General features: G+C 41.4%; 1 protein-coding gene across 5 annotated transcripts in view; it reads left to right on the forward strand.

Moving 5' to 3' along the window:
* Positions 1–520: 520 nt before the first annotated feature.
* pdcd6ip (programmed cell death 6 interacting protein) overlaps positions 521–13,123 on the forward strand; it is a 94,092-nt gene continuing 81,489 nt past the window's right edge. For all 5 annotated transcript variants that reach the window (XM_060822888.1, XM_060822890.1, XM_060822892.1 and 2 more), the window contains exon 1: positions 521–812. In XM_060822888.1, coding sequence (XP_060678871.1) covers positions 604–812 — 209 coding nt within the window. In that variant the 5' untranslated portion in view covers positions 521–603. The remainder of the gene's footprint in view (positions 813–13,123) is intronic.

A 13,123-nucleotide genomic window follows, 5' to 3' on the forward strand; every position in this document is an offset into this window, starting at 1 on the left:
AAATCCTGATATAGTCAAAGAACCTCGAGCAGCCTGATTCCAGATTTTGTGGTGTTGAACTTGAAGGGCCACTGCAAGAGGGTTAAAATATATTTACGCAGACTTGTTAAACTCTTTTGTCAGGTTTGGTGGGTGCGATGAAGCAGAAACGTGACTTTTAAAAACTCATTCAGGAAACTTCAAACATACGTGAAGGTTTATTCATGATTTCGAATACCTGCATCGGGTCATATGACCTGTTTCCGTGTTATAAAACATAATAAAGTTTTGCCAGAGTTTTGTTCCGTCTCCTCTCGATTAACCACGCTCTTCATCTTTCCTTAGCCACCTTTTCATATGAGACCTTTGTTCAAGCAACTCTTGGGAAGAATATTCTAAATGCGTTCAGGAGATATTAGCATTTCATATTTAGATTTGTGTAAGTGGCTCGAAAAATACAAACAACCCAACCCTGTGACTCACCATCTTGCACCACGCACACACACAGGCTGCTTTATGTTACAGTGGAAGGGAAGGAGCTGACATCATTCCGGAAGTGATTCGGAGGGCGACGTCGAAACCAGAACTCGCGAGCTGTCTCACCTTCCAACAGCTTCGGGGACGATGGCGACTACTTTCGTCTCGGTGCCTTTGAAGAAAGCATCCGAAGTGGACCTTGCGAAGCCACTGTCCAAGTTCATCCAGAACACTTACCCGAGTGGGGAATCACAGGCCGAGTACATCAAGGCGGCCGAAGAGCTGAACAGCCTGCGGAAAAGTGCCGTTTGCAGGGCCCTCGACAAACACGATAGTTCTCTGGAGATTTTGTTGAGGTAAGTTTGTTCCTGGACTAGGGCCTGCGGAAAGTTTTTTAGTATAAACAATAAGAGGTATGTTTCGGGGAGGAAGGTGGGTGAACAAACTGTGGAGTGGCTTGGGATGGTTCCGTGCGCCGCAGGGTTGCTGATTTGTCGGTTAGAATACGCAGTCCCAGCACCGATTCGCCTCTGAGGGCCTTTGCCTGGATTGTCCCGATTCGTGGTTTTGTTAAATAAAAGTGGAAATGTTTGAATTATTTTACTTCCTTTATCAAGGGAAAGGGATCATGCACGCTTACTGGAAACTTGGCGAATATATTTTTGGTGGTGATCAGTTTGTTTGGCGCACAGTTATCGACTTACCTCTCCATTGGCATAAATTGGCTGGACGAAATGGCCTCTTTGTGCCACTTGCCTTACATGGTGTCCTCATGGGCTGACTGTAGATATTTGAGCTTGAGGGCAACTCTAGTCATATAGAATGAACTTGAGCCACATTTTTTTCTCTATGACAAAGTTCGGAAAAAAAGCGTTGAACATTTGGAGAATTGGCTGTGTATTACTGGAACTGTGAAATAGTCAATTTATGTTTATGCCAAATCTGGCATGTTCCAGAACATTTAACTGCCCAAGTGTGTTCATTTTTGAATGTACAAACGTGACTGCCAATCTGTACGAAAGATGTGAGCAAAAATAAACTAGATGTTAGATCATAAACAAAAAAGTATGGGGAAACTCAGCTGATATGGATGCAGAGGAAGACCAGTCCAACGACCACTAGTCAGTTAAAAATCACACAATACCAGTTATAGTCCAACAGGTTTAATTGGAAGCACACTAGCTTTTGGAGCGATGCTCCTTCATCAGGTAATTGTGGAGGGCTCAATCGTAACAGAATTCTGTGTTACGATCGAGCCCTCCACAATCACCTGATGAAGGAGCATCGCTCCAAAAGCTAGTGTGCTTCCAATTAAACCTGTTGGACTATAACCTGGTGTTGTGATTTTTAATATTGTACACCCCAGTCCAACACCGGCATCTCCAAACCATGACTAATAGTCAGAACAGGATGGGGCTGAGGCAAAATCCATCCGACTCTTTTCATCAACAGGAATACCACCATTCTCGAGCAGCTGTCAGTTCTGACGAAAGGTCACGGGACTTGAAACGTTAACCTTGTTTTCTCTGCACAGGTGCTGATTACCTTATTGAGCTCCTTTAGCTTTGTTTTCTACATTTATTTTTAAAAGCGGGCTCACTATTGTTGGTGCCATAGGACCTTTACAAACATCAGGATGGACATTTGTTTTAATAGGAGAAAGTGAGGACTGCAGATTCTGGAGATCAGAGTCCAGAGTGCGGTGTTGGAAAAGCACAGCAGGTTAGGCAGCATCTGAGGAGCAGGAGAATCGACATTTTGGGCAAAAGCCCTTCTTCAGTTGTTTTAGTAGCCTATTTGAAAGACCAGACTGCTAATATTGCAGCTCCCTTATTAAAATACCAGTGAAACTGATGTACTGAAGCCTTAGATGGGTTTTGAATCCCTATCCTGATTAAAATAAATGCTATCATTGGACCAGTCATGTGGTAATTTCATCACGGTGTCAAAATTTGATACTTTTTTGAGTTTTGAGAAGATTTAGTTCTGGCTGAAACAAACTTGGGTCAGAGAATATAAAAGACTTCTGAAGATATAGCAATTTGAATTCACATCTTGTCATCTTTCTCATGGGCACTGGGCAATCCTTGGACTTAAAATTGACTTAATAACAGCAAAACAAAACTGCACTCCATTTGCTTAAGAGCTGTAGGTGCTTTTGCAATGAGATGCTCTCAGCAGTTGTGGAGGTTGACATGGTGGGTGTTGATATTATCAGTTTGGAGGCCTATGATCAGTGTGCATAATGTTGGTGGATACCTAACTCTTTGTTTCATATAGGTAAATCCACTGTTCTACTTGTATTTTCTGGTTTCATGTTGCAGCATGAACATGACCCTTATTGATTTTAGAGCCATAGACATGTATACCATGGAAACAGACCCTTCGATCCAACTCGTCTATGCCAACCAGATATCCCATTGTAATCTAGTCCCGTTCGCCAGCACTTGGCCCATATCCCTCTCAACTCTCCTTATTCATATAGCCATCCAGATACAATTGCATTACTTAAAAGGCATCTTCCTTAGTTCCTCTGGCAGCTCATTCCATACACGCACTACCCTCTGCGTGAAAAAGTTGCCCTTTTTGTCCTTTTATTTCTTTCCTGTCTTACCCTAAACCTATTCCCTTTCGTTCTGGACTCCCCCACCCCAGGGAAAAAGCCTTGACTATTTACCCTATCCATGCCCTATAAACCTTTATAAGGCCACCCCTCAGTCTTTAACGCTCCAGCAAAAACAGCCCCAGCCTATTCAGCCTCGTGGGTGGCACGGTGGCACAGTGGTTAGCACTGCTGTCTCACAGCGCCAGAGACCCGGGTTCATTTCCCACCTCAGGCGACTGTGTGCAGTTTGCACGTTCTCCCCGTGTCTGCGTGGGTTTCTTCCGGTGCTCTGGTTTCCTCCAACAGTCCAAAGGTGTGCAGGTTCAGGTGAATTGGCCATGCTAAATTGCCCGTAGTGTTAGGTAAGGGGTAAATATAGGCCTATGGGTGGGTTACACTTCAGCAGGTCGGTGTGGACTTGTTGGGCCGAAGGGCCTGTTTCCACACTGTAATCTAATCTAATCTAATCTCTCCCTATAGCTCACGTCCTCCAAATTTTATTTGATAGTATAATCTTCAGGACAATGTATTATCATGCTGACTCAAACTTGAATGTTCTGCAAGCAAGTCTAACATCAAAACTTGTGTAAAATCTGGACTAAGATTCCAGTGCAATACCAAAGGAATGCTGCTTTATCACAGTTTCCAGTTTTTTGGATGAAGTGTTCTTCAGGGTACTAGCTGGCTTCCCTGTGGCACAAACTCAAAGTAGATGGGGTGTTGTCTCTGGTGTCCTAGCAAATATTTATTTCTTAATTCAAAAACAGATAAGTTTTATCTTATCATTGTTGGTTGGGAGAGCTTTGTGCCAGATTGGCTGGTGAATTTCCTGCTTTCCAATGGCGACGGAGCTTCACAACCAATTGTGTTTTGGTTGTCTCAAAGCACTTCAAACAGTGTTAATGTAAGAAGCTACACAAGTGCAAGTCTTTCTTCCTGGTCTATTATATCACTTCAGTCAATCACACCTCCTGAATCTCCACTTCACCCATGGATAATGGTTGATTTGGTTTCAAGACACTGCTTGATGTTGTATAATTGAGAAAAGGATAACATCTCGCAGTGGACCTAGCAAGTTTGTAATTCTACAATACATTCCAATTCTACAGATCAGTGAATTTGTTGATTGGATTAGGATGTGTCAGATAGTATTTTCCCTAATAGGTATTGAATGATGTGTTAATCTGCAGCCTGAAACTAATTGGTCATAGAACAGGAGCTTACTGATGGCCTTTTTGTTAGGTTCTTTTCCTGAAGTTTTGCATACTAGATGCTATTTGCACATACCAACCTCTCCAAACAGTTAAAGGTTATTAAAGCTTGTACAAGTTAGGTGACCCCTTTGACTGCCTTCGCAGGCCTGCGAAGTCGATTCAAAGTGAGGCCCTGAACAAAGAAAACACACTTTGATCATGCTCACAGATACTTTGGCCACTCCCCCACAATCACATGTCACTCAAAACGACCCCCAGTCACTCAGAGTTATCAGGTACAGTGGTCGGATGAGATCATCCTCTGAAGTAATGCTAATGCCCTAATCCTGGGGAATCATTATGCAGACTATTTCCTGACTCGGTGATTCCCCAAGACAATGTAAGTGTGACAAACGTAGCTTCAGGGGATGGCTAGAAAACAATTCTGAATGGAAGAGATTAAATGATAGTTTAATTTGATAATAGTAAAAGACTGTCTCACTGAAGTGTGAATTACAATCCACCTTCCTGCATGCAATCTGTGAGACAGAATGTCGCCCCCACCCAAAGAGAGTTTGATATTAATATTACATTAATGTCCAGAGAAAGAGAGAGAGCCATTTAATCTTTTAATACTGCATTTTGAGTTCACTGGTTTAAGTTTACTTCAGTATTATTACAAATTAATTATCTTAGAGTATCAAAGCAAAGTTGTTCTGAACGAGACAGAGTGTAGAGATGGATCATCAATTTGCATTATTGGCTGAGGATTGTTGCAAATGCTACAGCCTGTTTTTGATGTGCTGGGCTCCATGTCACTGGTATGAAAATATTTATGGAACCCTTTTCTCCAGTGAGTTGTTTAATTGTCTATTACCTTAGGTAACTGTAACAAGACTGTAGAGCTCAATCCAATTCATTAATTATGGACGTGCTTAACCTTAACTCTGATCACTTGCTGCTTTGCATGCAAGAAGAACCAGTTTGACACCTCATTTTAGATGCTCCTGTCATGTCCTCCTGCCCTATTCAATGCACCAGGATTGGCTCCCCTGAATGATGGTAATTATAAAGTGGGGAATATGCGAGGCTATGAGGTTGCAGATTGTGTTTGAATACAGTTCTGTTGCTTATGGTCATAGCACATCTGCTCCCAGTTCTTAAGGTGTAAATGATAACCAACAGAATTTTCTGAATTTGATGTCATGAGACTTTATGGGAACTAGAATCATTGTTTAGGATTCTTCCTTACTGTATACCACTGTCTCTAATTCTGCCCTGCGTATGGAACTGTGATGTTATTTGGGACATGGTTTGTAAGGTACAATTTCTGTGAGTTTATCTGTCACACTGTTGCTGAATGAGTTCTGAGATGGCCCTCCCAATTCTTAGTGTCAGTCCCCAGATGATAGTAAGGATGTTTAGTAATATGCCTGAGGATTGGGAACACTTTAGAAATTAGCAAAGGAGGGCCTAGGGATTTATTTTAAGAAGGGAAAATAGAATACAGAAGTAAGCTTGTGGGGAATATAAGAGCTAAGTGTGAGTATTTCTACAAGTGTGTAAAGACAAGATGATTGGTGAAAACTAATCTTTCCCTTTTGGTCAGAAATTGGAATTTATAATAGGAAACAAGAAACAGTTGACAAACTAAATTCATACTACTTTCTTCACAAAGGAGAACCAAAATGATGGGGAAGACCAGATTTAGTGAGATAGGAATGGAAGCAAATTTTATTTGTAGAGAAATGTTGGGGAAATTGATGGGATTGAAAGCCAATAAATCCTCAGGGCCTGATTACATTCATCCTAGAGTACTTAAGAATGTGGCCCTAGAGACAGTGCATTGGTGGTCATCTTCCAAGATTCCTTAGACTGTGGAATAGTTACTACAGATTGGATAATAGTTAATGCAACCCACTATATTAAAAATATAGAGGAGGTAGAGAAAATGCTGGAAATTGTAGACCAGTTAGAAAACAGTAGTGAAATCAGATATAGCAAGGATTTACAAAAGAGGAATCTTCTGGAATTCTTTTGAGGATGTAACCAGCAGACTTTATCAGGGCAGTCAGTGACTGTGGTTTATTTGGGCTTTCAGAATGCTTTTGTAACTCAAGATGAGAGACTAGTGTGTAAAATTTAAAGTGTATTGAAATGGATAGAAAACCTATTTCGCAGATAAGAAACAAACTAGAAATATTTGTTTTTTTTTTAAACAAATGGCAGGAAATGGCTAATGGATACTGCACAATTGGTGCTAGTACCCAAGCTCTTCACAAGATGTGTTGATGATATTGTCGTTAATTTCCTCATCGATGTCACAATTTGTAGATAGCCCAAAGCTGGTTGGAAAGGTGTACTGTGAAGAGGATACAGACATGTTAGTGTGATTTGGACCAGCTGAATGAGTGGGAAAGTGCATGGCTGATAGAATATAATGAAGATAGATGTGAAGTTAGCCACTTTGGTAGGAAAAATTTAGAAGATGTTTATGTCGCTATAAATTGAGAGAGGAATGTTCAACGAGACCTGGATGTCCCTGTGCACCAGTTGCTGAAAGCAAGCACACAGGTGCAGCAGGCAGTATAGATGACAAAAACTATGTTGGCTGGCAAAGCGAGAGGATTCAAATACAGGAGCAACAATGTCTTCCTGCAATTATACAGCACATTAGTAGGACTATATCTGGAATATTGTGTGCAGATTTGGTCTGAGGAAAGATATTCTTGCTTTAGGAGGAATGCATTGAATTCCTGGGTGGAGTGGATGGAGTGCTGTGACTTTTCTACTAGGTATTTTAGTCTTGCGTGTAGTTCTTTGGCCAGTCTGTAAGGTGGTATTCTGGGTAATGAGACTGTGGGTCTGAGGGGGGGCTACTGGTTCATGGATTGTTGGTAGTCTGTAGAATCGTGAGGTGTTGGTCCCGTCTGGTTGCATTTTCTGGAATTCCGTCTTGTTTAATTGTCCAGAACGGTGTAATTTTCTTAGGAGATATGTAATCTTGTTTCCTAGTTGCGGGGTCGGTCTACCGCCACCTGTTGGTAGGTGTTGGTGTCTGCGAGTAGTGCATTGGCTTTCTCTATGTAGTCCCTTCTGTTCAGGATGACTGTGAGCCGACCCTTGTCTGCAGGTAATATGACGATGTAATACCTGGTAGAAGGGTCACAGCACTCCATCCACTCCACTCAGGAATTCCTAAAAATCATCAAAAACACCAAAATAGAGGAAGACAAAACAATGATCTCATTTAATGTAACCACACTGTTCACCTCCATCAACATCGACCTGGCAAAGGAAACACTTCTCACACTTTTAGAAGAGACCATCTCACACACCCCAACCACCTTCAATCACATTATCAACGAAAACATCATGAAGCTAGTAGATCTGTGCCTAATCTACACCATAATCTACAAACAAACCAACAGCACACCCATGGGATCTCCGCTATCAGGATTCATAGCAGAAGCACATGCAAAGACTTGAACAAACAGCCCTACCAACCAACAAACCCAAAAATCTGGGTCCGCTACGTAGATAACACCTTTGTCATCACGAAACTAAACAAGATGGAAGAGACATTTAACACCCTCACCGGCATAAAGTTCACCAAGGAGAAAGAAACCGACAACAAACTCGCATTCCTGGATGTCACAGTCGAAAGAAAGGACAACGGAGAACGACAAACCTGCATATACAGAGAACCGACAAACACTGACCAAATACTTAACTACACCAGCAACCATCCTAACATACAAATGAAGCTGTATCAGAACACTATTCCAACGAGCCACCACATGCTGCAGCACAGACGAACTTCGGAAAACAGAGGAGAGCCACCTATACAACGTTTTCAAGAAGAACGGATACTCAAAAAATACAGTCCGCAGATTCCTCAGGAACAAACCACGACAAGCAGACCAAACACAGCCAGAAACCCTAACCACCTTACCATACATCAAAGAAGTTTCAGAAATGACAGCCAGACTACTAAGACCCCTCGGAATCCTAGTAGCACACAAACCCACCAACACTCACAAACAAAAACTAACAAACTTAAAAGACCCAGTACAATCCATGGACAAAACCAGCTTCATCTACAAAATTACGTGCAAAGACTGTCACAAACACTACGTAGAACAAACAGGAAGAAAGTTAGCCACCAGAATACATGAACACCAGCTAGCCACAAAAAGACATGACCCTCTCTCCCTCGTAGCCCTACACACTGATTGGAAAAAAAACACCATTTCAACTGGGACAACACATCTACCCTGGGACAGGCTAAGCAAAGACATGCCAGAGAATTCCTAGAGGCCTGGCACTCCAACCACAATGCCATAAACAAACACATAGATCCAGATACCATCTATCAACCCCTTTGAAAATGAACAAGAAATGACATCACTACAAACCCGAGGAACCCCATTCAGGACAAACTTATAAATAGAAAGCAGGAGACAACAGCTTCGCTTCACTTGGAGGTCACCACTGATGTTACCTAGCCAGGTAGTGAAATGTCTGGATATCAAACCTATAGCTCAGCGAGCAAACCTACCCCCTAAACCTCAATCCGAGCTGCAAACCTTCACAAACCTTGCATAAAAGGGAATGTTCTGGAACCGGGGCCAGAAGGCTGCCGGGAAGGTACCTTTCCCATTTAAATGAATGGGTTTGCATGTATCTGTGATAGGCTCTGGAAAGTATCCCCCGCAGATACGGTGGAGGGGTGGGGGAACTACTGTATTGTATTCACTGGAGTTTAGAAGACTGAGGAAGGATCATCTAGAAATCTATAAAATTTTCTGACATTGGAAAGTCCAGAATCAAAGTCATAGTTTAAAGGCAAGGGGTAAACATTTTAAGGACAGTGAGGAGAAACTTCTTCACTCAAAATATGGTGAGCTTGTGGAATTCATAATCACAGAATGTAATTGAGACCAAAGCATTGTCTTCAAGAATGAGGAAGGTTTAGCTGATGTGGCTAAAGGGATATGGAGGGAGAGCTACAATCATATTGAATGACAGAGCAGGCTTGAATGGCCTACTCTTGCTCTTATCTTTGTTTCTATGAGCACTTCGTAGAGACATGGGGATTGTTTTTGACCTTTTTTTGTTTCTGGTACCAATCATGCTGGTCCTTCCAGTTTAATTCTTTTCTTGAGACAAGCAGCTAAGCTGTTTCTGAGGACAGTTGAGTGAGCCACACAGTGTGGGCCTGAGTCACATGTCGGCTAGAATAGAAGGTCAGCAGATTTTTTTTCATTAAAGGCAGCCATGAGCTAGATGGAATTTTATGACGTAGTTTTCATTAGACTTCTAATGCCAGATTTTTAAAATTGAATTCAAATTCTGCCACATGCCATGGGGGAATTCAAACCATGTTCCTAGAGAATTATCTGAGTCTCTGGATTACTAATCATGTGACAAGGTTACTACTACATCACTATCTTCCTTGTCTAAAATGAGTGGGTTTCCTCCAGGTGCTCTGGTTTCCTCCCACAATCCAAAGATGTGCAGGTCTAGTGAATTGCCCATGCTAAATTGCCCATTGTGTTAGGTGTGTTCTTCAGGGTTGAATATAGGATAGGGGAAGGGTCCGGATGGATTACTCTTTGGAGGGTTGGTGTGGACTTGGTGGGCTGAAGGGCCTGTTTCCATACTGTAGGGAAGATGATCTAATCTAAAGTGAGCACAATTTCAGTGTGTGCAGGCATTGCCTGAATAGTTGTTTTTAAACAAACTTTGACTTGTAATGTTTATTCATTTGAAAATAGCACGAGTATTATAATTTTGCAAGCTCAATTACATATATCCTGATATCTCATTTTCAGAGTTGAAGAATGTGGTGCTGGAAAAACACAGCAGGCCAGGCAGCATCTGAGGAGCAGGAGAATCGACGTTTCGGGCATAAGCCCTTCTTCAGGAATGATCTCATGCTGCCCAGCCTGCTGTATTTTTCCAGCACCACGTTTTTCAGCTCTGGTATTCCAGCATCTGCAGTCCTCACTTTCCCCTAGTTGATCTCATTTTCATACTCATGTTGTTGTAAAATGCTACAGTTCAAGCCTTTAATAATTTGTTCGGTTTCAACTAAATTTGGTTACTGTTAAAGTATACTTGTTTACAATGAATGTTGACTTCTTTATTGCAGAGGACTGTCTGAATATGTTTAAGACTGAGAATGACTTTTTTAATCAATAAGGAAATTGAGGGTTATGCGGATGAGGCAGGAATGCCATGATCTCAAATAGTTCCAAAGCAGACTTAATGGGACTTTTCTCCTGCATCTTTTGGTCTATTGTTTCATTTCTCAGACTTGGCCTTCAGCCAATTTTGACTAAGTCTGTGACATCAAGTAACAGCTGAAGACAATGGAGAGAGCAAAATTTGCATATTTGGACAACATTCTGGACATATTACTGAAGATTTGTGCTCAAACTATCCCTGCCACAAGCACGTTGCAGCAGCCAACCAGCAGTGTAGAAAGTTACCAGTATATATCTGGACAATAACTTGTTGATTGAATCCAAACAGAGTTTCAATCATTCTGGCCCATCTAAATCCAGACCGCATTTCAGCCTTTGTCCAAATACGGACAAAAGAATCTGGATTCTAGCGGCATATGAGTGACTGCCTTTACATTAGGTAAGCATTTGACTGAGTATGACTGTAAAGAAAATCAGGTAAAACTGGATTTGTTGGAAAGTTTGGGGGTGGGGGGGTGGGGTCTCTCTGCATAGAGTCATATCTAGTACAAAGGACAGTGCTGCGGTATGCGATTTTTGAGACGATTTGTAGCTCAGGTTGTAAGTTTGGTCGCTGAGCTATCAAGTTTGTTTTCAGACGCTTCATTACCATGCTAAGTAACATCGGTGAGTCTCTGGTGAAGTGCTGGTGTTCTGTTGCGCTTTCTATTTGTGTCTTAAGGTGGGTAGTCCCCAAACCTACCAACGCACCTAAACAGCTACTGATGAACCTAAAAGGTCCCTATACAAACATTCACTTACTCCCTGCCACACTTCACTTTAGCAGAAATATGCACCATCTGAAAGCTGCTCTGCAACAACTCCAAGACTTCTTAGACAGCATCTTCCAAATTCAGAGTTCCTAGCATATATCCTAGGTTAGCAGAAATGAGACACCACCATTTGCAAGTCACCCTCTGAGCCACATCCCATTCTGTTTTACTCTGTATCATATTGAGAACAATTAGCTTGGACAAGAATTGCTGGTCTAGATAGCAACACCCATATCTGCAGAAAGTATTTTTTTAAAGATGAAAGCACTCTGGTTTATTTTGTTATCATAATATTCACTACCGTCTCACCTGTATTCAAGAACTTTTGCTTATTGAGCCTTCCCTCCCCAGTCTATCTGATACTGAATTTCCTTTTGTACTGTATATTTTCTTGTCAGGTGCTTTTATTTTTGTGTAAGTTTTAGACTTTTGATATCTGATTGTGTTGCCTCTTACATGGTGTGTCTCTCGTAAACTAGTCATTCATCACTGATATGTGGAGTTACCTTGATACCACACTTAACAATCCTCAATTGTGTGGTAGTGGGAATTGATGACAGAACGTTTTGTGAATAACTGCTGAACTGGAGTTGAATTTTCAGTGTGAAGTTTTTGGCATAATTGTTACAAGATTTTTCCTTACAAGTAGAGTGTACCGGTGAATCTGCTTGCCATGTTCATACGTTTTTTTAAAAAAAATCTTTCCATTTCTTCTGCCTATATTGGAATAAAGCATAAATGATATGTTTATGCTGGAACAATTAAACTCTTCATTTGTTCGTGTGATTCAGATGTTTCTGTCAAGCCAGCATGTATTGCCCACCCTAATTTTCTGAGAGAGGGTGGTTAATGTTAAGCCATCACCTTGTGATGCTGCATTCTGTATACTATAGGTAAACCTGCAGAGCAGTTTGACTGTTTAACGGGCAAGAATGATGATCTATTTCCAAGTTGGCTTGATTATATGATTTGGAAGGTAGATTGCAGGTGATTCTGTTCCCTATGTGGTTGGTACTCTGCAAACTCCTACCCTCTATCTGAGACTCCTTTGCCTGTTACTGCAATGCGTCTTGTAGCTGGCTCACATTGCTATCATGATTTTTTAATTTGTTTGAAGAGTTGAAGGTTTAACATCAAGTTTTGGGTCACCAATCAAGTAAGCTGCTTTGTGGTGACAAGTTTCTTCTGTGGTGGAATAGCAATTAATTGAGGATAGTCAGGAGGAGACTCCCCTGATGCAGAGCCCCTCTGACTTGCTCTTGAAGCGACAGTATTTTATGTGACCAGTCAGTTAAGTTTCATGTCAGTGGTGAGCTCAAAGATGTGATAATATGGGCTTCAGCGATATCCGAACTGTTCGATGACAAAAAGATATTATTAGACCCTGTCTTATTGGAGATTGTCTTGTGTCACAAATGTTATTTGCAATTTATCAACTGAAGTCTGAATGTTGGTTCATTATTGAAAGATTTGTTTCATATTATTCACATTAAAATCATAAACACAGGGAAAGCTGTTAAGGTGGTTGAACTCAGAGTATTGTTTACTGTTGTGGTCGCTCCAGTATAGGAAGGATAATATTACATTGGAGAGGGTCTAGAAAAGATTTACCAGGAGATTGCTGGGAGTGGAAGGTTTGAGTGATGAAGATAATCTAGGACTTTTTTTTTCCCCCACTGGAGCATAAGTTGAGGGGTGACCTTACCGAGACCTTTTACAGAGGTCTGTGAAATCATGGATAGCAAGGGTCTGTTCATCAAAGATGGATAACAAGGGTCTTCCACCTGGAGTAGGGGAGTTCAAAACTAGGGGGCATATATTTAAAATGAGAGGAGAAATAATTTA

The sequence above is a fragment of the Hemiscyllium ocellatum genome, chromosome 4, assembly GCF_020745735.1.
Source record: "Hemiscyllium ocellatum isolate sHemOce1 chromosome 4, sHemOce1.pat.X.cur, whole genome shotgun sequence".
NCBI lineage: Eukaryota > Metazoa > Chordata > Chondrichthyes > Orectolobiformes > Hemiscylliidae > Hemiscyllium > Hemiscyllium ocellatum.